Here is a 26,608-nt window from a genome sequence, read left to right as displayed (position 1 = left end):
GTACCATGGAGAACTTCAAGAATATATTAAAAATGCTGAGGGTGAATTTGGTCTAACCAGTAATGGAAAATGGGCATGTCATGAATTGACAGCTGGTATTACACCGCACTCAATCATCTTACAACTGAAGTTCACAGAACGATAGTTCAAACTTTGTTAGGAGGCTCATTTCTCAGCCTCACTGTCGCTTTTACTTGGTATGAAATTGAAAATGTTGGCAGCATTTTCCAAGTCAATGGAAAATTAAAACCAGCACAACGTATAACAGTCTGTCAGTTCTTTAAAAGCGCGTATCACGCTGCTCATATAGACCGGTTTCATCCCTGCCATGTCTCATACGTGCAGACTTCATATTCCAAGTAGTTTTTGTTACAGGTACAAAATGCTCTTACAGTTCCAGATCTCCTGAGCTGCAGCCTGAAATGGCGAAAAGCAGCTTCCCTGATCAAACAATAATGGAACTGATTGCCCTGTGTGATGGTTATTCAGTAATAATTAGACTTTTGTTCTTAAGCGATGCAACACCAAAGCAACATAAGGCATTTTGCAAAAACAGTCATGTCCTTACAAAAAAAAATGTATCCCCCGACTTGTCATTAGCAATGCCATGGGGGATCTGCTTGTATATATAAAAAAAGGTCTTTCATTTAGCACTGCAGACTCATTCACCAAATATCACTCCTTCTGATAGTTACAAAACTATCTTTTTGCCAGTCAATGACTGCAGTCTGTACAAACAGTAATGATAACTCCTTTCGAAGCCACACATCATCCTGACTTGGAACTACATTGCCATTCCCTTACTGTCATTGGGTCAAAATTCTTGCACTCCCTCCCTACTGTGGGTGTATCTACACCAGATGACCTAATGGACTGCAGCGGTTCAAGATAACCACTTTGTCAAGGGCATTTGGGGATGGGCAACAAATGCTGGCCTTGCCAGTGATGCCAACATCCCAGAAACAAATTTTTAAAAATTGCCCTTGGATTGACCTTATTGGTTTATAAATACCTGGGATTATCTGGGATTGCCACTTAAATATGGCTGTGTGAAAGTGACAGGCCATATTAACAGCTAAATATCACATCCATGCTTGAGGGCCCTGACTCTCAGGAGCATAACTAGCAGAAATCCACTGGTCATGATCTCTTTGAATGATTAAAAAAGACTGAGGGGCTGAATGACCTATTCCTTTTCCAAAGATTGGAATCATAGAACCATGGAATGGTTGCAGCATAGAAGAAAGCCATTTGGCCCATTGTCTCTGTGCTGGCTCTCTGAAGGAACAATTCACCTAGTGCCCTGCCTTCTCCCCATGGCCCTGCACACTCTTCCTTTCCAGATAATAATCCAATTCCCTTTTGAATAATTCATTTGAACCTGCCTCCACCACACTCTCAGGCAGTGCATTCCAGATCTTAACCACTTGCTGCATGAAAAAGTTTTTTCTAATATCACCATTGCTTCTTTTGCCAATTATCTTAAATCTGTGTCCTCTGATTCTTGATCCTTCCATACGGGGATAGTTTCTCCTTATTTACTCTGTTCCGATCCCTCATCATTTTGAATACCTCTATCGAATCTCCTCTCAAACTTCTCTTCTCCAAGGAGAACAATCCCAACTTCCCCAGTCTATCTACGCATTTGATATTCCTGGAATCATTCTCGTTAATCTTTTCTGCACTCTCTAATACCTTCACATCCTTCCTAAAGTGTGGTGCCCAGAACTGGACACAATGCTCCAATTGAGACTGAACCAGTGTTTTATACAAGTCTTTAATATACCTTCCTTGCACTTGTAGTCCATGCCCCTATTGATAAAGTCCAGATGGCCGTATGCTTTACTAACTGCTCTCTCAGCCTGTCCAGCCACCTTTAATGTTATTAGGTTCCTAATTTCTTTTGTTTAATTCATTCATGGTATGTGGGCATCGTCGACTAGGCCAGCATTTATTGCCCATTCCTACTGAGCCACTGAGAAGCTGGTGGTGAGCTGTCTTCTTGAACTGCTGCAGTCCATGTGGTGTAGGTACACCCACAGTGCTGTTAGGGAGGAAGTTCCAGGATTTTGATCCAGCGGCAGTGAAGGAATGGCGATATATTTCCAAGTCAGGATGGGGAGTGGCTTGGAGGGGAACATCCCGGTGGTGGTGTTCTCATGTGTCGGCTGCCCTAGTCCTTCTAGATGGTAGCGGTCGTGGGTTTGGAAGGTGCTGTCTAAGGAGTCTTGGTGAGATCCTGTAGTGCAACTTGTAGATGGTACACACTGCTGCTACTGTGCATCAGTGGTGGAGGGAGTGAATGTTTATGGATGTGGTGCCAATCAAGCGGACTGCTTTGTCCTGGATTGTGTCAAGCTTCTTGAGTGTTGTGGGAGCTGCACTCATCCAGGCAAGTGGGGAGTATTCCATCACACTCCTGACTTGTGCCTTAGAGGTGGTGGACAGGCTTTGGGGAGTTAGGACATGAGTTACTTGCCGCAGGATTCCTAGCCTCTGATCTGTACTTGTAGCCACAGCATTTATATGGCTAGTCCAGTTCAGTTTCTGGTCAATGGTAACCCCCAGGATGTTGATAGTGGTGGATTCAGCGATGGTAATGCCATTGAATATCAAGGGGCAATGGTTAGATTCTGTCTTGTTGGAGATGATCATTGCCTGGCACTTGTGTGACGTGAATGTTACTTGTCACTTGTCAGCCCAAGCCTGGATATTGTCCTGGTCTTGCTGCATTTGGACATGGACTGCTTCAGTATCTGAGGAGTCGCAAATGGCGCTGAACATTGTGCAATCATCAGCAAACATCCCCACTTCTGATCTTATAATGGAAGGAAGGTCATTGATGCAGCAGCTGAAGATGGTTGGGCCGAGGACACTATCCTGAGGAACTCCTGCAGTGATGTGCTGGAACTGAGATGATTGACCTCCAACAACCACTTTGTGCTAGGTATGACTCCAACCATGGAGAGTTGTCCCCTGATTCCCATTGACTCCAATTTATCTTAGGCTCCTTGATACCACACTCGGCCAAATGCTGCCTTGATGTCAAGCACAGTCATTCTCACCTTATCTCTGGAGTTCAGCTCTTTTGTCCATGTTTGAACCAAGGCTGTAATGAGGTCAGGAGCTGAGAGGCTCTGGTGGAACCCAAACTGAGCATCAGTGAGCAGGTTATAAGCACTGTTGATGACCCTTTCCATCACTTTACTGATGATGAAGAGTAGACTGTTGGGGCGGTAATTGACCTGGTTGGATTTGTCCTGCTTTTTTGTGTATAGGACATACCTGGACAATTTTCCACCTTGCCAGGTAGATGCCAGTTTTGTAACTGTACTGGAACTTGGCTTGGGGTATGGCAAGTTCTGGAGCACAAGTCTTCAGTACTATTGCGGCAGGCAAGTTAGTGAGGATGTGGCCAATTATGTTTTTCCCTCTTGTTGGTTTCCTCAAAAGTTGCCACAGACCCAGTCTAGCAGTTATGTCCTTTAGGACTCGGCCACCTCGGTCAGCATTGGTGCTGTGAAGCCACTCTTGGTGATGGACATTGAAGCCCTCCACCCAGAGAATATTCTGTGCCCTTGCCGCCCTCAATGCTTCCTCCAAATCGTGTTCAACATGGAGGAGTACTGATTCATTAGCTGAGGGAGGGCGGTACCTGGTAATCAGCAGGAAGTTTCCTTGTCCATGTTTGACCTGATGCCATAAGACTTCATGGGGCCTGCAGTCGATGTTGAGGACTCCCACGGCAACTCCCTCCCAACTGTATACCACTGTGCCGCCACCACTGCTGGGTCTGTCCTGTCGGTGGGACAGGGCATACCCAGGGATGGTGATGGCGATGTCTAGGATGTTATCTGTAAGGTATGATTCTGTGAGTATGACAATGTCAGGCTGTTGCTTGACTAGTCTGTGAGGCAGCTCTCCCAATTTTGGCACTAACCCTCAGATGTTAGGAAGGAGGTCTTTGCAGGGTCGAAAGGGCTGAGTTTTCTGTTGTTGTTTCAGGTGCTTAGGTCGATGCTGGGTAATCCATCCAGTTTCATTCCTTTTAAACTTTATAGAGGTTTGATACAACTCAGTGGCTTGCTGGGCCATTTCAGAGGGCATTTAAGAACCAACCAAATTGGTTGACCTGTGGACCTGGAGTTGTATGTAGGCCAGACGAGATAAGGATGGCAGATTTCCTTCCCTAAAGTACATTAGTGAACCAGATGGGTTTTTAGGACAATCAACAACGCTTTCATGGTCATCAATTAGACTTAACTAATAACTTACTGGAGCCTTACCGCTCATAACAGTAAGTATACATAACTGTTCACTTTGTTTAAAGCATTTAAAAAAATGCATCACTACTGTTGCATCATGCTCATTATTGCTTATTTCACACCCTGGTATCATTTCATTTTACACAGGAAGGCACATTCTTCATTATCTTCAAGGCTCCTGTCAGGTCACAGAGATAGCAAAGAAAAACCACTCTTTAAACGTCAGCCGTGGATCATAAAAGTGACAGCCTACAAGAATGGGACGAGTGATGTCTCTGCAAAAGTAACAGCACCTAGCATCAAACTGGTAATGGCTGTTGTATGAGTTCCTTTATGGCACTAGGTACAATGAATCATTTCTAGTTCCACTTTGTTCTAATATGTGATTGAATAAATTTCATCTTCAGGTGTTAAATCCCTCAACTGTTTCACATTTTTAGGCCATTAAAATGATGGTAATCATCCTGAAGGCCAAACAGGCCTCCATTATTATTCATTGAGGCTCCTATGAGTAGTGTCCCATTGCACCCATCTTAGGGAATGTGCGTGAATAAATCCAATTTTGTGGACTGACATCCTGTGCTCTAAAAATGCCTGAAAAATACCTGATGCAAAATTGGCCTAAAGCAGATGTCCAATCTTTTTTATTTGTAACAGTCTAATGTCTATTTTAAGACATCTCATCGAAGTTGGGCAGTAATGAGTGGGACAGGAGTAAAGCCTTCACCAAACAGGAGTCTTCAGGCATTGCTATGGCTGTTAACTAAAAACGCATTCTTTTCAAAGACATTTTCAGAATACCTTCTTGTGGAGTCAGGGGGAGCAAGAGTGCTCTCTCAACTCCACAGTTATCACAATTGCCTTCCATTGCTTACTACAACCCCCTCCAGAGGCTCACCTTCGGGCGCTGACAGCGAGGCAAATAGATTGGCATTTGTGTTGTTCAACTGCATCAGCCTCACGTCAAGGCACAACAGATGCCAGCATCGTGCATATAAAATGTTAATGAGGTGCCAGACACAATTTTGGATTGGCCTCTGGTCTCTTTTTTTCGACACTGTCTCCCTGCGAGTGTGATTGAAAGTGGACCCAGGCAAATTTCTACTTCTGTGAGTCTGGCTTTCGAGTCGCATCATTAGAGCTGTAGACACATTTCTGTCTTATATTTGAGCTATTCACAGCGCATCTTTTAAGCAATCAGCCTGGCAAATATTTTCCCATTGAAAAACATAAAGGTATCTGTGGCTTGGTGTCTTTACTTGATAGTTTGATTGTGCATGGCTTAGTGATTCCTCCATTGTACCTAAGAACAGCTTACTATTTTGTATGTGTTTATGCAATAAACTTGGTCAAAATGTTTAAAATTTTATGGAGATAATTGAAGATAATTGACTCTTAAATGAATTTTGTTTTAAAAATTGAATCCTTGCCAAAGTATTCAAAGAATGTGGAAGGCACTGCTTCAGAAGGTCAAGGATTTGAAATCAATTGAGCTGTTTAAAAGGTGTTACCGTCTCCGGAGAAACCGATAACTTGCAATAAGAAATTCTAACTTCCAGTTAATGGCTGAAAGAATGACATGACACGATTGGGCGCTTGGACTGAGATTGGGCAATTGGAATTAAGCAACTGGGATTGGGCAGTTGGGATTGGGTGGATGGGATTGGGGTCGGGGAGCTGGGATTTAGTGGTTTCCTCGAGTGCAGAATCGGGTGCTCAACCACCCTTTTTGTAAAGGAGATGAGAGCAGCAAGATGGTTAATAGTGAGGGCTGTGGGAGACGGGGTATGATAGGGCTAGGCATTTAGGGGTATGGTATGAAAAAATCTTATTGGGGTAAGACAATAGGGAGTATTGGATTGGAGGTTATGAGATGGGGGATATGGGATTGTGGGTGTGAGATTAGAGATAAGGGGTGGCGGAGTGTGAGAATGGCGAACGGGATTGCGGTGGTGTGAGATTTTGGTATTGGATAGGTGATAGTGGTTTGGGAGCAGAGGTATGGGGAAAGAGCAGGGGAGTGGGAATAATTGGATAGTTCTTTCAAAGAGTCGACATGGACACAATGGACCTGTTGGCCTCCTGAGCTGTAAAAGCCTAAGGGCGGAATCATCCCAGATTTGCACAAAATGCGGTAGCAGGCGGGAAAATGGACGTTTTACCTGCTGGCCGCAATGGAGGCTTTTCGCGTCGTATCATCCCATTCCTGGTGCATCCCACCTCATGGATTGTTGGCGGGACAGGCAAATCAGAGGCCTTCTGTAAGCCGGGCGCCATATTTAAAGGCTGCCCCTACACAGAGCTAGCTCTCTCTAAGGCATTGGAAGCTGCTGCAAAGCCATGGCTGCCAGAGGAAGGAAACATGCTGCCTCTAAATTTAGCGACACCTCCCTCAGGTTCCTACTGGACGCAGTGGAGGTCCGCGTGAAGTCCTCTATTCCTGCTCTGGGAGAAGACCACCAAGAAAGGTGACCGATCCAGCATGGGAGACAGTTGCAGTGGTGGTCAGGGCCAACGCCAACCCAGTGCCAAAAGGGGATGAATGACCTCCTCCGTTCCTCTAGGGTAAGTCACTCTTCTCATCACTCTCAACTCACCCACTCACAAACCCATCACACATCCACAGGGATCTCACTCACTGCTAGTTCAAGGGACATCACCATTCACCCACTTACACACACCTTCATCTGCCCTGCGGATCATGTCCTCTTCCCATCCATGGCACCACTCACCACCCACACATGCCAGGCATCATTCTCATCTGGCCTGGCAGGTGTCCTGCTTACACTCTCTCCACCTGTATTCATGCAGGACAAGCTGGCAGAGGTCACAGACTGATGGAGGAATGCCTGAAATTAAGATCCTCACAGACTTTGAAAATAGAGTCATGCAGCTAGCTGGCGATGATCTGGACCGTTCCTGTACTGATGGTGAGGTCGACGGTGCTCAACCAAGTGAGGATCCAGCTGTGCAACATCCATCCGGAAACCATGCTGTGAGTCAGTTTCCCTGTTCTGCAGTCCCCACCATGCACTAATTATCTCTCTTTGCTTTTGCAGGCACATCTGGGAAGCAGCCAAGTGGGTCCACAAGCCAGGCCCTTGACTCAAGCCCTGAAGACACCTTGGATGACATCCTAATTGAAGACCCATCATAGCACTCAGCCACACCCTCCACCAGCACAGAGACACACACCTCAGTGGGACCTAGCTTTAGAGCAGCCTTGGGGTCACAATCTGGTGAGCACAGCACACTGTCTGATCTACAGCAGGCGGCGGCAGGGACTTCCCGGGTTTCCAGCTCTTAGAGGACTGCTGGAGATCAGAAACCTGCTGAGTCCGAGTCAGATGAGGAGCCTCCGGACTCGGTCAAACCTCATTTCCTGGAGCTGCAAAGGCAAGATTGGAAACATCAAGGAGGGCTGTCCACTGCAGTCCTCAGATTGCAAGGAACGATGGAGGAGCCCATCCACCTTCAGTCTGAGGTGATGCGCCAGCATGTCAATGCACCGAGGTCAACCTTGGTAGGATGGCGGCTGCCATGGAGAACTTGGTCCAGGACATCGGTCCTGCACTGCCACATGGGCTGAACTCCATCGCTGACACCATAGTTGACTCCAACAGTGTCAACACGAGAGGGGTGTAGGCCAGCTCGCTCTCACTCCAGCTTCCTCTTCTCAAGGAGTCAGCCAGGGGCCCTTGGGCACTCATAGGGAGGAGGATTAGCAGGCGCACACCCCGGGGCCATTCACCCAGGTGACTCCGGGAGTGCCTAGCCCATCTGAATTCCCTCTTCCTGTGACCCCTGCAGCTCCAGTTTCACAGGCCGAGGTGTCACTGCCACACAGCAGGACCCCGAAAGCAGGCTGAGGCCTTCAGATCTCAGCCCTCCAGAGGACGTCCGTCAAAGTCATCATAGGGTGTAGTAGTCAGCGCCTGTCTCCACCTCTGCTGTGGGTCAGGGGGCACCAAGACGTGGTGGCAGGGTTACAAAGGTTAAGAAGAAGTAGTTGCACAGCCTGGGCATGGGCGTTAGTCACTTGTACATAATGTTCACTATGGTAATTAAACTCTGATGCGTTTCTGGTGGTTGCACTCCAGCTGAACATTCAGCGAGTGGAAGCCCTTGCGGTTGACGTAGTTGACTGCTTGTTGCCACAGAGATTTAAGCGCCAAGTGAGTGCAGCCAATGGCATCCTGCACCTGTAGAAAACTTGAGATCTGCACAAATCCCAGCGCTCTTGCTCCCTGGATTTCCTGATCCCAGACAAAATGCCCAATTTTCTGTGCCTTTGCGAAGATGATGTCCATGAGTACACTTGTGAACGGAGGCTTGTAAGATTATGCACAGGTCACCTGTGGAGCCTTGGAAGGAGCCACTGGCGTAAAAATTGAGCACCCTGGTCACTTTCATGGCCACTGGCAGTGAATGCCCTCTATGTCCCCGTGACGCCAAATCCTGCAGCAGGTGGTATATGTGACCAACCATTTCCCTAGACATGCACAGTCTTCAGCGACATTGGTTCTCAGTCATCTGCAGGAATGACAGGAACCGTTTATAGAGCCTGGGTCCAGCAAGGTGCCTATGAGTGATGGCTCACTGTGGATCTTCAGCTGCATGCGTAGCAGGCCCTGCCGCTCCCCATCTTGAGGGAGGTGCCGCTCTCCCTGCCGGGCCAGGTGCCCCCGGCATGTGCTTGAGTATTTCCTTCAGGCTGGCTGTGCTGCCTTGCACCCCCCACCCCCCTCCCACCCTCACCACTCCGGTCTTACCCGCACTGGAACCCTTGCCCCGGCACTGCACTGAAAGCCAACCTGGAAAAATCAACTTGCCTGTGCCTCCTGCGAATGTGTAGCGCCTCTTCCTTGATGTCCTATGGGTGATGCTCCTGAGCATTGCGCACCCACCTCCGAGTTTCCCTCAAAGTTTAGGTCACCAGGTGCACACCTTATAAAAGCCGTTGTGAAGCTCTGGAAGTTCTGAAGTCACGTCGACATGGGCGGTAAATTTGACGTTGGGAGATGATTCCGGTGAGCAGGGCTTATAATTAGATGCAAATGTGTTAAAATTTCTGGGACGTACGGTGGTGGGAAATGTAGCCCGCCATTGACGGGTGGAGGTAATGATTGCAAACTGATTTCATGACGGCATAAAACTGATTTTTGACCTTCTTGTCATATTGTCCCGCCCCCACCCGCCATGATGCCCGACGCCAACCGGGGCGGAAAATTACAGCAAGATTTCACATTCTAAGAAATTTACTGGAACAAAAGATTTTAGCACAAGCGAAAAACACACTTCACAGATAAACGTGCTTTAACTGAATGACCTTTAAGGAGACATTCAGTTCTCCCTAAATCAGTCCAAAGTGACTCTTAGCTCCTAAGAATTTACTTCCAATCTTTTCCTTTGCTAGCCTGGAAGCTTTTAACTCCAGAACTGTCTTTCATGCTGCAAGTTTTGCTGGAGACTCCTCCCTCTAGGTGAATCTTCCAGCCTTGTTTTAACTCCCCACAAATTTAGCCTTTCCAATCCAAGCACGAGCTCCCACCTGCATTCTGTGTGGTGAACCATAGAGACTTTCAGCCCTTAGCTGCTCTCTCTCTTCCGGACCTTGGCAGACTGAGTTTTCAGGGATAGCTTAGAAATCCTTCTCCTCTCAAAGCCCATTTCCATGGCAATGTGAATCATATGGGCATTGTATCCAGATAAAAATGCTATCCTTGAGAGCTCAACTCTCTTTCATCTTGAAACTAACTGGACAGGTTAAAGCGCAACTGTTTACAGCCCAAAATCTCAACACTTTTCTAGGACTGTGGAGACTCAATCTATCCACTGCCATTGTCTAAACACCTTGCACCTTCTTCCCAGTAAAATAATCTGGGCCCCCTTTAATCTCTAATAATCAAACTACCCAGGCTTCCCCTGTGAGGCAGACTTCAGAACAGTTCACATGATTTACCTTAAATTAAAGACACAGCCCCAAAACATCTTATATACATTATAATTATAACAAAGGGAGATGGATGCCAACTTGGGAAGGGTATGAAGTGATGGGGGAAAGGGAAAGGAAATGGGATAAAAAAGATAAAAGTTACCATGTTACCTAACAGAATGACAGAGCAGACGTGAATGATCAAAAGTCCTCCCCTAGTTATTAAAAATAAATTGCTGTAACAATCAGATAGACAATCACAGTGCTGCCTATTAAAACAACTAAGATTAATATACATTACAAATCAAGCCATTGCACCATTTTTATGCTTCATTGCAAAAGTAATTTTAAAAGTCTAATCAATCAAATTTATTTATAATCATTTATCACTTATAAAAATATGAGTAAAGTAACAGATCTGCTTATTCTAACTTTACAGGGAAATTATAGTATACCTCAGTGGCCATGTTATCTCTATAAGTACCAATATCTCTTTGATATTTACTTGAGAGCATGCTTTCCTTGACTAAAGGGAACTATTACTCAGATTTCTATTGAATTTTTCTGCCCCATGCCAATACCAATAGGACCTGCAGACCACCAAAGTTAAACTTACTGGATCATTTGGTGCTAGTAACTGCAAAGACCCGGGATCTTGTCTGCCTCCAGCCATAATGAACCTGACAAGCTCACCTTTGGTATTGCCACTTGCTGGGTAAAACCTATGTTTCGGGAGAACCGACAACACCAATGCAGTCAAAGGACGCATTTGCACTGCAAACTGATTCTCAGTGTGTAGTGATTTCAGCTTTGCATGGACACTAACCAAGTGGTCTAAGTCAGGAGTTGGGATCTGATCTGACTCTTGAGGCAGAGAAGAGAACCATGAAAATGCAATCAGCTTTACACATATAAGAATAATTTTTAAAACTCTAGTTCAAATACAAGTGAACAATCTCTGAGGCCTAAATTGGATAGCCCCTGAAAATGGGCACAGATATTGTGATGTGCGATTAAACGTTGATTGCATAGCCAACTTAGCGCTGTCTGCTCATTCAAATGATCTTTACATCCAGCCAGCACTATCCGCACTGTTCATTGGCTGGACGCATCTGCAGGGAGCCAATATTGTGAGTGGCTAGTACCACTTAAAGCTAGCCTGCACTGCTTAAAGATAACATGTACCCCAGCATTAGCACTAGGACTCTTTGAAGAGGATCTGACATGACAAAGCATGTGGAATGGCACAACAAGTGAGAGAGCGGGCCCCAGGGTTTTCACATGCTGCACTGGAGGTCTAGGTGGAGAAGGTGAAAGGATGCCCTGTATCTGCAGGGGAGAATGAGGCCCTCCAACCATGAGGTCAAAAGGCAGTAGGAGCAGACAACTGTGGCAATCAATGCTGGGAGTCAATGCCAGGAGCCAGATACTGAGAGAGCAGAAGGGTGATTGGTTAACTTTTGTATGCAATACAGCAGGATTTCATTGATCATTTTGCTTTGGGATGTTTATTTTATGGTGACTTTTAATTTTGCATTGTGGTTAAATTGGAGGTGTGGACTGATTAATATTATGATCTGCCAGTGCTTCATATTTCTGGGAGATGTTCACTGCGTGCACATCAACACTTGCAGCAATAGAAGGCTGAATTTTCAATCACCCATGGGAGTGAGTTCAAGTGTGTGCAGACCCGGAAAATTGTGCACTTGGAAGGCATCATTCATTCCCTTGTCTCAGTGATGTGTTTAGATTTTAAAGGGAGGGCAGGAGGGGGGAATCTGGCACCCCACATGCCTCCAATTAATTGTTTGTTGAGCTCATTGTAGAACTCGTTAGGAGTATGGGGACCAATAGTTAGCAATTGACAAATGGCCAGAATGGGCAACATGGTGGGTCTGGGTCACATTTGAGTATAGCTGTCGGGAACACAGCAAGGAACCATTAGTGCACATGAGTGCAGTGTGACAATGTTATATAAAAGGGAGACCTTGAACTCAATTGCTCTTGCAGTGGCACAGAGTTGCCATCATTAGAGCTGAGAGCCTTGATTTTGTGAGAAGAGAGCTTAGATTCTTGAGAGGAACATGAGGCTGCTGGCAGCCGTGGCCACTTCTTGCCATGCCTAGTCTGGCTTGGTCTGTATCACTGGAACTCTTCTCTGAGATGGAGGGAAGAGTACAACTCTCTTGTTCATCACAGCCTCGACCAGGTCTTCAAGGGGGGCATCAGAAAAATGTGGAATCACCTGAGGACAGTTGGCCCTCTGTTGTCCCTGCTCACCCATTTCCAACGGCAACGGCAAGCCGTACTTAGCTTCAGCCTCCTGGCTGCACTTGATGACTCTAATTGAACACTGAGCTCTCTGCCTTGCCAATTAGCGGCTGCCGCTTTGAAAATTACATGGCGTCACTGTCACTGACATGATGTAGGGTCAGGACTGGGATATGTTCCAGGTTTCAAGCTCCTGACCCTGGAATGAAAATTCGACCTATTGCTGTCCAGCGTGATTCATTACACAAATGTGCATGCACACCACAGGTATGTTTTCGAGCTCCAAAAAATATTGCAAATAAGCCCAATTTCTCACCCTATGAACTGTAAACACCATTGACCCAAATCCCTAACCACCCTGTAGTTCTCTCTGTTGAAATAGCATATCACAGCTATGCAGCATTTTTGCAGCTAACTGTAAGGTAATTCAATAGCAAACTGGGGGAAAAAAAATAGTTCCTAAGGAACAAAGTTATATTCAAGAGATAACTTCACAACTTCCCTATATGGTGAATGCATTCTCAGAAGAACTGAAGGGGTGGATGGTGTAAAGATAGGAAGGAGAGATATCGTCAATGTCTGCTATGCTAGTGACACTGTACTTATAGCAACAGCAGAAGAAGACTTGCAAAAACTAATCCCAGCGGACATAAGGGAAAGTGGTAGACATACACACACTCAACTACAAGAAAATATGCATTATGGTAATGACAAAATAAAAGGACATTCCAGTATGCAACATCACAGTAAGTGGAAGTAAGTTAGTACACGTCAATAAATTCAACTATCTAGGAAGCACAATAACATCTGATGTTAAAAGCAATACTGCAATCTGAAGGATTGGACAAGCCAAATGTGTTTTTCCAAAATTAAGCAACGTTCTAAGAAACATCAGCTTGAGTCTTGAAATGAAAATCCATGTACCAAAATGTTGTGTTTGGTTAGTAATGAATTATGGATGTGAAGCTTGGAGCATTGGGAAAGAGGAAGAAAAGAAAATCAACAGCTTCAAAATGTGGTGCTTAAGAAGGATCCCAAGGGTAAGCTGGGTGAAGAAAAGAACTAACGAAGAAGTATTGAATGAGCCTGGAAGAACAAGAGAACTCAAATAATACCAAAAGAAAACAATTGGACGTCTTCGAACATGTTATCCATGCAGAAGGGTTGGAGTGCCTAATTACCACTGGAAGGATTAACAGAAGAAGAGCGAGAGGCCAACAACAAAGGAAGCAACTAGACAACATTAAAGACTGGCTTAACCAGAACTCCGACAACGAAGACATCCACTTTTGCTATGGTTGGAAACTTTGGAAGACCATGTCGGTCCACGCCACTAGGCATGGCACTCAGAAGACAACGAACTTCACAAGAGCCACAATGTAGGTTACTACCAGCTTTTTTTCATGAAAGGGATAAATGATAGATTTAAATACAGCAATTGTCTTATTTTAAAAAGTAATAGCGGATGATTTCCTCTATACACCATTTACAGCAAAATCAGAAACTCTTTACCGTCTTTTGATGAATTGATTTTGAGATCAAGTCCGATATTTCAATTTATTATCCCTATGTGCAGTATTACCTATGCTGCTTATTGCTTTGAATTATGAGGAACAAAATATGTTTGCGTGTTCCTGATTGTGCTACAAATGTAAAATGGAAGTTAACCCATGATAAAATGTCTTAATAATCATGCCCAATTGTCTCCTGATTTTAAAAAAAACATTATTTGAAGCTTTTTTTTAGTGTTTTATTGACGATAGGATATTATTTCCATTCTCAGTTACTGGATGCCTGCACTGTAAGGCTCGACCTGAACTCAGCTGCACGGAGGGTATTTCTGGCAAGTGGTCGAGAAGCATTTGAGCCAAAAGACATTCCCCATAATGCTGATGTTTATATTTCAACTGGAGAGCCATTTATGGATCCGTCCAAAAAGATAAAAGGTACAAAACTAAAGAAACCAAAATGCTGGGAATGCAGAGCAGGTTAGTCGGCATCTGTAAAGCCAAAGATCAAGTTAGCATTTCAGCTGAAAACCTTTTGTGTCTTTTATCCTAACACTGGGGAGCCTCCTGTGTTTGCTCGGTGTTTTTTCCTGTCATTGTTTCCGATCTTCAACATCGACAAGTTTCTTTCTTATTTTTATTTAAAATATACAGATGACTGCATTTATACTATGGTGGCAAGTTTTAATCTGCACACTGTTGGGGAAATCTTGCCCATCACCAGCTTACATTTATGAAATGACCACTTACAAGTGAGCCTCATTATTTTGACCCCGAAACCTTTTTGCGGTCGAGAAAACAAACCCTATACTCATTTCCAGGGCAGGTATCCTTCGTTGACATCTATGGACAATAGGTCAAAAAGGTACGCCGAATGCCAGTTGATAAAAATATAGCAGGGGGGACACCAAATTTTGAACTAAATATTGGTTGGAATTTTATGGCCCTGTCGCAGTGGGGATGGGACTGGGGGCCATAAAATGCGGCAACCTACTCAAAAGCCCATTGACTTCAGCGGGACTGGAAGATCCCGCTGGCGGGAATTCCGCCCATTGAGTTAATAATAATTAATAAGTTGGGCTAAACTTCTCATTACTCAAAGCAGTTGTGGGAATCATACATATATACCTTCCAGCGGTGAATAAGTAGAAAGCTGTATGAATACTACATGTACTAACTGTGGCGGTGACCACGTACTAGTACGCTCTGCAATTCTAATCCCAGACTCATCCTTTAAAAAATATTATTGCCAAGGATTGGCAGGCAGAATATGCTTGTGTTCCTTCACATCCCAGTTTGTTATAAACTATGATCAAGATTTTTAAGTGCACTCATTTTAAACATTGAAACGCTGCTGAATTAATTAATTTGCTGTCTGACAGACACAGCCTAAAGTCTCTTGGGGAGCCAATAGTGTGCATTTTAATGGGATATGCTTATATGCTTAACAGAAACACAAGCACTCAGTTTTGTTTTTGAAAATCATTAATATCCATTCACCTTGAGATACTAAACGGGGAAATATGTTTTAAAATGCACTGACAAAACCTTCGTTTCACACATACAGGCCAGGACAGCCGTGATGGGCTGACTGGCTTCCTGCTGCATTGCAAACCTCTATAGTTTTGCAGTTCCACGTACTTTATGATTTACCATCATAATGCATTTTCTCCTCTCCTCAAGCACTAATTTAACTTCGCAAATGACACTCTGTAGACTCCTTTTATGTGATAATGTAAATGTATGTTAAATTAGATCCACTCATCTAATTGTGATATTTTGGCTGAAATACAATTAGTTACCATAGAGTTTCGAAGATGAATGCTGAAAGGAAAGTCTAGGCTTAATAATCCTTGTATTGCGACAGCTACTGCAAGTGTTCCAGCTGCACTTTCTCTTTTAATAGGCTAAACTGGGAGGACAGACTTTATGCTTTGTTTGCGTTTCTTTTGGCTGTATTTCATGGCGACATGCACTGCTGTTCTTTCAGCACCAAAATGTTGGCACGCAATGCTGAAATTTCATACCAACTCTTGCTGGATCAGCAAGCTTAACCCACAGAAATCTGGTGCTCTGTTATTGCTTTTGACTGATAATCAATCTTGGTGCTGCTCGACAGTTGTCGCTGGGACACAGAGTAGAGCAGGTGGCAGATGGGCTTGTCACCAGAGAACAGAGATAGTAGGTATACTAAGGCAGAACATAATGTGCAGTGTTCCCATAACTTTAGTAGGGCATGTTAAGAAGAGAGTTGCAAACGTGATATAAAGGAGCTCTGTAAAAAAAATGTGACTTGTATGAATTTAATCAACATTCTACAATACCAAATGGACAATATGTGAATACCTGTTAAATGACAGGCTGACCTGTGCTAAAAAGATAGGGAAATATTTCAAATCAATAAGCAAAGCTCCAGAAAATTATATTCCTCACACACCTATTATTTACAACAAGGGAATAATCCCTTTACATGGCTGGTAGACCTATTAAAATGTAAGTGATACAGCAAAGGTGATGCAAGGAATGGATTATATTCTTGTCTTGCTTCATTTTGCAGGAAGGTGCTGTGGTAACTATATCTTGGACCTACATTACTTTAGCAGGTGTTTCTGAGTATCGTAACATATTGTAATCCCACTTTTTAGGTATACTTAATAAGAAAGGGCAGTGTGATGGTTTTCCAAAATGAGATGCTACAGGAGTATAGTTCATTGACTAACACCCATGGTGCTGGCATTGCAAGTAGCTAACATTAGCAAGGACAGCTGTTAAAGTGCTTCTTGTACTTAACTACTTTACTTGATTCAGTTCTATGTGAGCATTAGTACTATTCGGCTCCCCATCCTGTGACCCTGACGTGCTTTTCCTGAAAGCGATAATTTGTATAATTAAGCATAACCTGTTAGAAATATCCTAACAAATTCTCTGGCCTATAAACAGATGTCTTTCTTTTGATGGAATCCTCAGTGTTGACCCATAGGAGCTGATTTTATGTAACTGCACCCCTGTTGGAGAGCCTCATCCACTGAGAAATCAAGAGATGGCGAGTATGTTTCCCATAATTTTCCACCCACTAAAATGAATTTCTTGATCTGTGTGTGTCCTTGGCAGGTGAGGCTCTCCACTGGAATGCACACATTTATAACATTGGCCCAACAGTGCATAGTCATAATTTCTGCATCTTTAGCCATTATTATTGATACAGTGATTTTAGTTCTGCTGTGAATTATGGGGAAATTATGCCACTATTAGTGTTGCATTCGCCAGCAACCTCATTTCAGCATGAAACAAATAACAGTTATTCACAGTTTAGGCCATTATCCAGCCAAACTGAAGTGCAAAGGAGTGATGGTCACTGACTCTGTCATGTGCACTGTGTGTTTCATTCACTGTGAAATGTACAAGGAGAGTTTCAGAAGTCCGAATGTTAGAATAATTAGATTTACAACGAGTATATGATAAACTGTGTGCTGCTATATAACTGAAACTGCTCCCTGTTCAAAAACCCTGTCCCACGTCTAATGTCCCACCCAGTTTCCAAACTGGATTGGGTGAAAGATAGCAACTCTCAGGCAACCTGGTTTTTAAAAATTCTGTGTTAATCACTGAGAAAGGAGGAATGGGAAGAATTCACCCACATTGCTCATGCACACCTCCTAGTGGGTCATTTTAGAATCACATTGGCAGAACTCCAGGTCAGTCTTTTGACCAAGAAGTGGTTTATGCTTGGAACAGCTTGGGACAAAAAGGAGAAAAAGAGTCCCATTATAGGTTTGATGTAGTTTGAGAACTGGTGAAAAGGAAAGTTTGGACAAATACCAGAAAGCGTTTCTTCATGCAAAAAGTGATCAACATTTGGATGACCTTCTGGGAGGAGTCGAAATAAAAACATTACGAGAGACTGATGATGTGATTAGGGGAGGGGTAGGGGAGAATGGAAAATTTTCTTTATTCTGAATAGATGAACTAAGATAGGCTGAATGAGCTCCCTCATTTATCCCTCTTGTGATCTTGTAATATAATGGCAAAGAACCACATTCTAATTTATAAGAGTGTCTAGAAATTTTTGGTTGGGCACAGAAATGAGCCTGTTCAGAAAGAAAACTATTGAGCATTCCCCCGATTGTTACAAGCACTCTTTCTAGAGTGGTTAATTCCATTATTCTGGCACTCAATATGGGAAGAAGCATCATGGGGAGAACATCTTGGAAAATGAAGGGTATACAGATTCTGTCCAATAACTTTAATGAACAAACAATCACAGGCCCTGTTATTATTATTCAAGACAGTCAAAACTTGGATAAGGTGTATGCCTAATGAAAAGTATTTTTGCCCACATGTTTGCAACAAAGAGATTTGACTGTATAAGGAACGTTACTTGTTTACAAAGACCACTTTACTCAAGTGCAACTAGAGTTCAGAAAGAATATGATATGCTGAAATGTGGTTACATGTGCAACTTAATAGGTGGTTACCTGACTATTTCAAAAGAAATGCATTGTTCAGGGGAAATGAATAGGAAGAAATGTTTCTCTTGCATTCAAAAGGTACAGCTAAAGGCTGCATGAAATAGAAACTGATTTAGCAGGCAACTTGAGAACCCAGTTGGTGCAAACTTCAAGCTGTAAGTGCCATCTACAGGAAGTTCTACAGGAAGTTCCAACAGCAATCACTCTGGACAAATTTTACTGATGAAAAAGCAGGAAAGATCTTTCACTGAACATTGAATTTCCCAGCCCATCCAAATTACCCACTTGGAAACAAAATGTTAACTTGGTTGAGTTCATAGCACTCTTGTGTTTAAATCAGAAGTTTGAGAGTTCAAGCATCCCGCACCCCTGCCCCTCCAGGGATCAAGCACTTAATCTAGGCTGGTCTGTCAGTGCAACATTAGGGAGTCTGGCATAATTGTTTGGCTGAAATATAAATCAAGCCTCCCATCTGGGCATTCAAGTGGATGCCAAAGGCCCTGTGCTCCTTCGAAGATCTCTCTGTTGCAATGACCAACATTCCTCCCGCAAACACCAGCAGCAGAGCAAATGACTTAGTCAATCATCTTGATGGCTGTATGTGGGACTTCGTTGGGCATAAATTGGTTGCCCATGAAACAACCATGACTGCACAACAAAATAAAATTAATTAGCCGTGACACCCTGAAGGTGCTATATAAATGCAAGTTTGTTATTTTTTAGGTGAGATACTTAATTGCTTAACAGCATCATTGTAAAATATTATTTTTGGCAGTTATCAAACATGCACGTTTCAAAAGATATCCAGTACTCAGAAGGATTAATCTGTCCTGTTTCATTTTGGTGACTTAATCTATAGCTGAAAATATTTTTTGATTTATATTTATGAAACCAAACTACATTCTAAATGTATTTTTTTAATTAGCTGTCTTAATTTTATACATGGAGCTTTTCTTTTTAATTAAGCGAATTTTGTAAGAATTTATTCATTTCACTAATACCGTGTCTAATGTTCTTTTCGTACGCAAGTGCAATGCTCCAGCAGTGACTGTTGACACTAATGAGATAAACATTTAAGGTGCTCGTATAGCATACTTCTTTTGGTTGTTTGAATAGACAAACCATTGCCTATTGTTAACCTGTTCGTTTAAATGTATTAGGGTCTGTGCTAAGGTAACGGACAGAGCAATTTCACCATTAAGTGTTTGCTCGCTAATATCCCCAGTTGTAATTGCTCAGCTGATTCTTCTGCTCAAACACTTGATACCTCCCAAAGTGATTATTCTCCCAAACCACACTGATTTTCACTTTTTCAGTAAGTTGAATATGTCACATGCAGGCCATCAAACTGATTGATCTTCCACTCATCGTAGTGTTTGGTGTTTGAAAAGGGATTTAGTGCCCCCATGAAATTTCTAATTCAAATATTCATTCAGGGAGTTTTTTTCATATACATCTCTACAAGTACATTCAGATCACAGATTTTAAATGATGAGGGAGTGCAGCTGCTGAGGAGAAAATAAATTCAGATTACATATTGTTTATTAATTATAAATACATTTCATCTGTACTTTGTCCTCTTACAACTGCCATTAACGCTGCAATGCCTTGTCATTTGTAATATCCTTTAAGATGGAAGATGGTTAAAGGATATATTCGCACTAGTGAGAATGAACTTCTCAAACATTCAATTCATGCTGAGTTGATCTGACATGACATGTTCTGATTGACAGAATATGTGTGAGCTGTGTATAATAGAATGCGTGATTGCTGTAGGTGTATGTGTCAGAAAAATGATGGATTCAAATCAGCTTAATTGCTGTCTAATTTGGTAATAGTAGACACCAGATACGATTTCAGGTAACAAGTTAACACATCTACCTTTAGGCATCCAGGAACCTGTATGTCCTGTCAATTTCAGTATTTCAGAACGTGCAGAAATCCATCAGTTTAATGAACCTGAACTTCTCAGTATTATCACAAATGTTCTCCAGAATGTTTGCTAATTTCCATAAAGAATGACTGCCAAAACAGGAGATTTAACTATACAGTGAAATTATGTTCCTAGTAATGGGTTGGGCTGGGCAGAAAAACGTTGGGTCAAATTGAACTGTCATCAAAAAGGAATGGTCATGTTGAGACTAACTTTAAGGATAAGTTTGGGCAATGGTCATTGCAAATATGAGGCCATCCTCAGACATGTATTCTGTTAGGTCTTAATGTATTTTGAAACTGCGGTTCTAACTTAATACTTAACACTTTACTATTGTATTTTACATGTCCAGATGTTAGATAAGGCCCCAGTATTAATGTGGAGCAAGTGTGGTGGTGGAGGCAGCAGTTTAGCGGTCAGGAAAGCCAGAAAAATGGGTGTCTCACAGGTTCTGACAAATTACCATTTTAAGAATGCATTTTCCAACCTTAGTGATGGAGCTTATAGGAGGGAGGTTGAGATTGAGAGCCAGGTGGGGTTCATTATTTGGGGGTCAGGGGTTCTACTCTGGGTAGGTTGGTGAAGTATGATACTAGAGCCAGTCTTTACACAATCTTACATTTATTTATATATCAAAACATTACAACCATATACCTCTTAACTCAACCTTACCACAGTTTCAGTATGTCTCTCTTTATATGTGCTCAAGTGAAACCCCAATTATCCCCACTAGCTGTCTATAATTAAACACAATTGATATACAATTAATAGGGACATGAATGAGGGAGCTAGGGTGGGGGTGTGTGAGATGTTTGCAGGGGGGTTCTGGAGGAACTAAGGGCATGGGGAGGAGATTATAGGCAGTGAAGGACATCAGGAGGGCATCAGTTTGCAGAGAGGGTGTCTGATTGCTGGGTAGATTAACAAGGTAGCTTGTTGAGCTGATGGGTGAAGTACCCCAATTCTTGCTGGTCCACATGCAGTGCTGGAAAGGCAATTACTTGTTCTGTCAAGCAGTCCTCACCCCAATTCATCTTCCCAGTTTCCTGAGCCTGGGAAAAATCCAGCTGGCCAGCATTAAAACTAGAAAAGAGGCATGCAGCCTCATTAAATATTTAAATGATGCATCTGCCTTTAAAGAACCAGTTGGTCACCCATCCCAGTTATGGGCATGTTTGAGGCAGGTTGGGTCAGAGTTTGAAACTTTTTAAGTTTGAACTCATCTGACCTAAACAAACCCCCTTCTGGGGTGTTAAGGGTACCTCAAAAGCATCAGTTTGATTCAGTGGGTCGTACTCTCACTTCTAAGTTTGAAGGAGGTGGGTTCAAGTCCCACTCCAGCCTTCAGTATAATACTAGGAGAGTACTCCATTGCCATTGAACGAGTGGTAAACTGAAGTGCCTTTGCAAAACAGATCTGGAAAGAGATGCAGTGGTTGTTTTTTTTGTCAAGGTTCATCCCGAGCAATTCCGTTATGCAGGACTCAATGTTCTACAGTTGTACCAGGGACACACTCTGAGACAAACATCAACTGCTGCTGAAGGACCATCAACTTGGTGAAAGATGCACTTTGGCCCGCCCAAGACTTGCTGGTCTTCCAGTGCAAAGAGCTGTTGATGACTGAGTGTTACAGGCTGGCACATTCCACAGTCCAGGACTACTTGCTGGGGGACACACTAAAGCTTGGGGCAGCTGCTGCAAAGGCTCAAAGGCAAAAAGCCACTGTCTAAGACCCTCCAGTCATCGTACACATAAAGAGACTGATCTGTATTATGCTTTATGTATTGTCAAATTTCAACTGTTGTACAATGCGATGTTACAAGTTTTATGAATAAATTATATTTTTGGGGGAAAAAAGGGAAAAGCTGTTAAACCAAGGCCATGGCTGCTTGCCCGGGTGGATGTAAAAAGCTACCTCTGCACTATTGCAGGAACTCAGAGGCTTGGTACTTCACAAAGCTGCATGCACCTAATGCGGCCAGGAGCAGAATCTTGGCATATTGGTCTGTCAACCTTATAGTACCAGCTAGCTGCAGTCACCAATTGTGGATCAGTGGCAACTCATAGGAGAGATTGAAATCGAGCAGATGTGGTGCCAGCTCAGGATCTAAGGCTATCTGGATTAGGGAGGAAGGCGTGTTCTATTCCAGTAAGTCAGTTGGTGAAGGATGATATTGGAGTCAATATCCACTTCACTCAACCTTACACTTATTTATAAAGTGAAACATTACAAACATATACCCCTTGACTCAACCACAACAATCTCAGTATGTCTCTCTTTATATGTGCTCAAGTGAAAGCCCAATTAATGCCTTCCACATTAATTAAACACAATTGTTATACAATTAGCAAGGGGGAGGGGGTGAAAATGAATGAGAGACAGCAGCGTGTGAAGGGTAAACCAGTTTCTGTTTTTGGTCCCAAAAAGAGAGACTTTTGGCAGCTGTCATGGACCACAGTACTTGAACAAATAGCAGGATGGTATTCGATATTGCTAGGGCACAAGAGAGTGGCCTCCTAAAATGGACTCCCATGCTCCTGTTTTCTGCCTGGAAAATGGGCACAAGTCTATCCCCAAAAAGTTCTCCTGGTCAATGGTCTGACATTTCTCCCTCAACTATCATCACCAAAAGAGACATCTAAACATTTATGCCATATTTCCCTACATGACAACAGAGACTACATGATAATGTAGGGCAGGATTTTCCCTTCGTTGGGTGGGCGCGGCGGGCGGGCCTGAGAATGGCTGTGAAACGGACCATCGCCTGCGATCAGGCCCCGACTGTGATTTCACGCTGGCTGGCCAATTAACGGCCAGCCAATGTGAAAGGCGTGCTTAAACGCTCAGAGATGCTGAGGCGGGGGCGGGAGCAGGGCGAGTGCGGAAGTCTGCGCATGCGCGGGGTAGCGTGCGCTAACAACTCCCTGAGGGCTCAGAGCTGCCTCAGGGAGCTGAAGAATTGGACACTGACCAATAAAGATTTTACAAATGATTTAAACATGTCCCCCACGTGTGACTCAGTCTCATGAAGAGGGACATGTTAAAATTTTTTAATTTTTAAAAAATGACTGCTGGAAACCTCATCCCGCCTGTGGATGAGGTTTCATAAAAAATCCAAAGGCCATCTGGCCTATTCGCCTGCCTGCCAACCGAACGGTTGAGTGGGCAGTGAAAAAGTCAACCTAATGAACATTTTAAGGGCCTTAATAGGCCTCTTAACCGTTGGCGGGCGCGCTGCCGAATCTTGCGTGCGCCGACCGACTGAAAGATCGCGAGAGTGCGCGACGACTTCGGGACGCTTGGCCGATGTCATCGCACGAGATCTTACGCCCGATCAGATCGGGTGCGCGCCCACCCGACGGAAGTAAAATCCTGCCCCTAATGTTTGTAAAGCTTCGTGGGACTTACTGAGGATGTGCTATATAAATGTGGGGGCTTTTTGTCACTGTTTTAATTTACGTTCCATACTATCAAACAAAGTTTGTGTTATGTCATGCTGTTAAGAAGTAATTTTATTAAGTGGATTACAGTGGAGACTTGTGATAATGAATGGCCAATGGGAAGCTTGTTACCATGTGCAACCCCTGCACTTCCATGTTGTTGATATCAGAATAATACCAATGATCTTGGATATAGTGAGAGATTTTACAGGTCATGACCGCCATTTGGTCTGACTGTGAATCCTGACTAAAGGCCTAAAGCATGTTTGGAATCCCTGCCCCATCTATGAAAGGCGTTTGATCATTTGTTAAGTCAATAGAGATATAAAAATAGCACCATGGACCATGTTGCCACTTAGCAGCGACGCAGCTGAAAAAAAATGCCATCTCCATTTTAAAATGTGTAATTTTACTGAGAGAATATTGCACATATGCTGAATGATGAATGCATAGAATGCAAGGAAAATATATTGCAATGCCCAATGAAAAATATAACTTTTTGGAAATTTTAACTACCTGATGTAATTTTTAATTTTACTGTGCAGTCATGATAATTTCCGATTTTCGTGTTAATACCCTATTACTTAGAAATGACTCAGATGTCACACCAACAAGTGTCCATCCCATATTTCATGCCTTACATATTTGAGGGTTATTTTTGTTTAATTTCTAGGGTGTGGCAGAACCTTGTGGCACGCCCAGATTTAATATGAATCAGGTAACCCCATACAAAGCATCTAGCTTCACTTAGTTTGACAGCTATTATACTGTACCGCAGTAAAAAGCTTAACCCACAAATGTAGATGGAAATAATGTGGCAAGAACCCAACTACCCAGCGGGCATAGGGCTCCATCAGATATTGATGACAAGAGCTGAAGCACTGTCAACACAGGAGTGAAACTCACCTTTGGCAATGGCAGAAAATGGCCGATAGTGAATTGGTAACCCATTTGCACTCCACTCGATTTGTCACCATTTTGGTATAGAGAAACATGGTGCCAATTTGTGCACAGCAAGGTCCACAAAAGAGCAATGAGATCAAGTGCCCATATAATCTGTTTCAGTGATGTTGGTTGAGGTATAAATATTGACCAAGGCACCTGGCAGAACTCCCTTGCTCTTCTTCCACATAATGCTGTGGAAACATTTACATTCACCTCAGAGGGTAGAAGGAGTTTCACTTTACTGTTTTATCTGAAAGCTGGCTCCTCTGACAGTACAGCACTCTCTCAGTACTGCACTGGGAGTGTCAGCCTAGATTATGTGCTTAAGTCTAGGAGGTGAGAGTGCCACCATTGAGCCAAGGGCGATATCTAAACATGGATATCAATGCTCTTATTTTATTGCCTTTCCAAGATGCATTTATTCTTTCAAGTTAAGGTGGGTTGAATCTGCAGGTAGCTGAGTCTACCCGGTGCTTGGATTCACAAGCCATGCGTATGAAGGATTTTTCACTTTGCCACTCTTCATTCATAATGCCTGCAGTAAGTAGACCTCATCTCACTTGAGTGAAGAAGTACTGAAGAAGAGACTGAAGTCTGTTTTCCTGCACAGCTCAAAGGGTATGTGCAGAGAGATGAGTAGGGAAAAGGATACCAAATGGATTCATAAGGGTCTGGCCAATCTCTCTGTTTGACTACCTGACAAATGATCACAAGATCATCCCAGTTCTGCCTATCACTCAGCCTTACCTGCCTCAGTTGGGGGAAAAAACATTCAGTCTTGGTCACTTTGTTGAAAGAACCACGAAGAAGCAAAACAATGGTGTTCATCATGCTCATGTAGTACTGCAGTCAGCCAATCATAGGCTGGAATTTTCCAGCCCCGTTGGCATCAGGCGTCATGGCGGGCGAGGGGGGCACAACATGGCGAGAAGGCCAAAAATCAGTTTTACGCCGTTGTGAAACCAGTTTGTGATTGCTCCACCCGCCAATGGTGGTCCGCGTTTCCTGCCGCTGCATGTCGGGAATCTAATTTCAATACTTTAGCATCTCATTATATGCCCTGCCAGCCAGAATGATCCCCCCATGCTGGATCAGTTGGTGTGTTTGGATGCTGACGTGTTTCACAATTGTACATAAGCAATGTGCAACCGGCGAGCTGCACTTCGCTTGGGACTTCGAGGTTTCTTTGCCTACATTGCTTCAGACTGCACTCGTGGTCATCAGTGCCAGGCTTTGCAGGCAGCACCACATCATTTTTAGGGGCCTCACGGGCAGGTCTGTACCTACCAGGCCAGCTAGAAGGCGGGGGTGGCTTTTCAACAGCTGCAGGGCTAGAGCATGCTTGGGGAAGGGGGAGAAGTGGCCTCAGGCAAGGGAAGAGGCTGCAGGACGAAAGCTGTACTGGGGAAGGGGGTATCTCAGGGTGTGTGTGAGGGCACATGTGGATCTGTGCAAGCAGCCTCAAGATGGTGAGGGCGGAGAAGGCAGTCTCCGGAGGCGATGAGGCCAGGTGGAGATGTGAGGGGGTGTGTGTGAGAGTGAGTGGTGATGTCCCATGGACTGGCAGTGAGTGAGATGCCAGTGAATGTTTGATGGCCTTGTGAGTGGGTGAGTTTAGAGTGATGAGATGGTTGCCTTACCCTAGCAGAATGGATGAGATCATTCATCCTCTTTCTGTACTGGATGGCCAACCTCTTGTGTGCAGCATTGGCACTGACCACCTCTGCTACCACCTCCCAAGCTGGAGTGGTGAGACTGATGGGCTTCCTGCGGTCAGAGCGGGTAGAGGACATCGTGGCAGGCCTCCATGGTGTCCAGAAGGTGTCCCACAGGGATGTGT

General features: G+C 43.7%; 1 protein-coding gene across 1 annotated transcript in view; it reads left to right on the top strand.

The window, feature by feature from the left end:
• LOC144684249 (doublecortin domain-containing protein 1-like) overlaps positions 1–26,608 on the top strand; it is a 337,405-nt gene that overhangs the window by 14,043 nt on the left and 296,754 nt on the right. Inside the window, exons 3-4 of the mRNA XM_078547886.1 lie at positions 4,413–4,572; positions 14,255–14,417. Of these exons, the coding sequence (XP_078404012.1) occupies positions 4,413–4,572; positions 14,255–14,417 (323 nt within the window). The remainder of the gene's footprint in view (positions 1–4,412; positions 4,573–14,254; positions 14,418–26,608) is intronic.

This window comes from Cetorhinus maximus, chromosome 9 (assembly GCF_964194155.1).
Source record: "Cetorhinus maximus chromosome 9, sCetMax3.hap1.1, whole genome shotgun sequence".
Classification (NCBI taxonomy): domain Eukaryota; kingdom Metazoa; phylum Chordata; class Chondrichthyes; order Lamniformes; family Cetorhinidae; genus Cetorhinus; species Cetorhinus maximus.
Note: the sequence above shows the minus strand (reverse complement) of the source record. Positions and strands in the feature narration are given on the sequence as shown.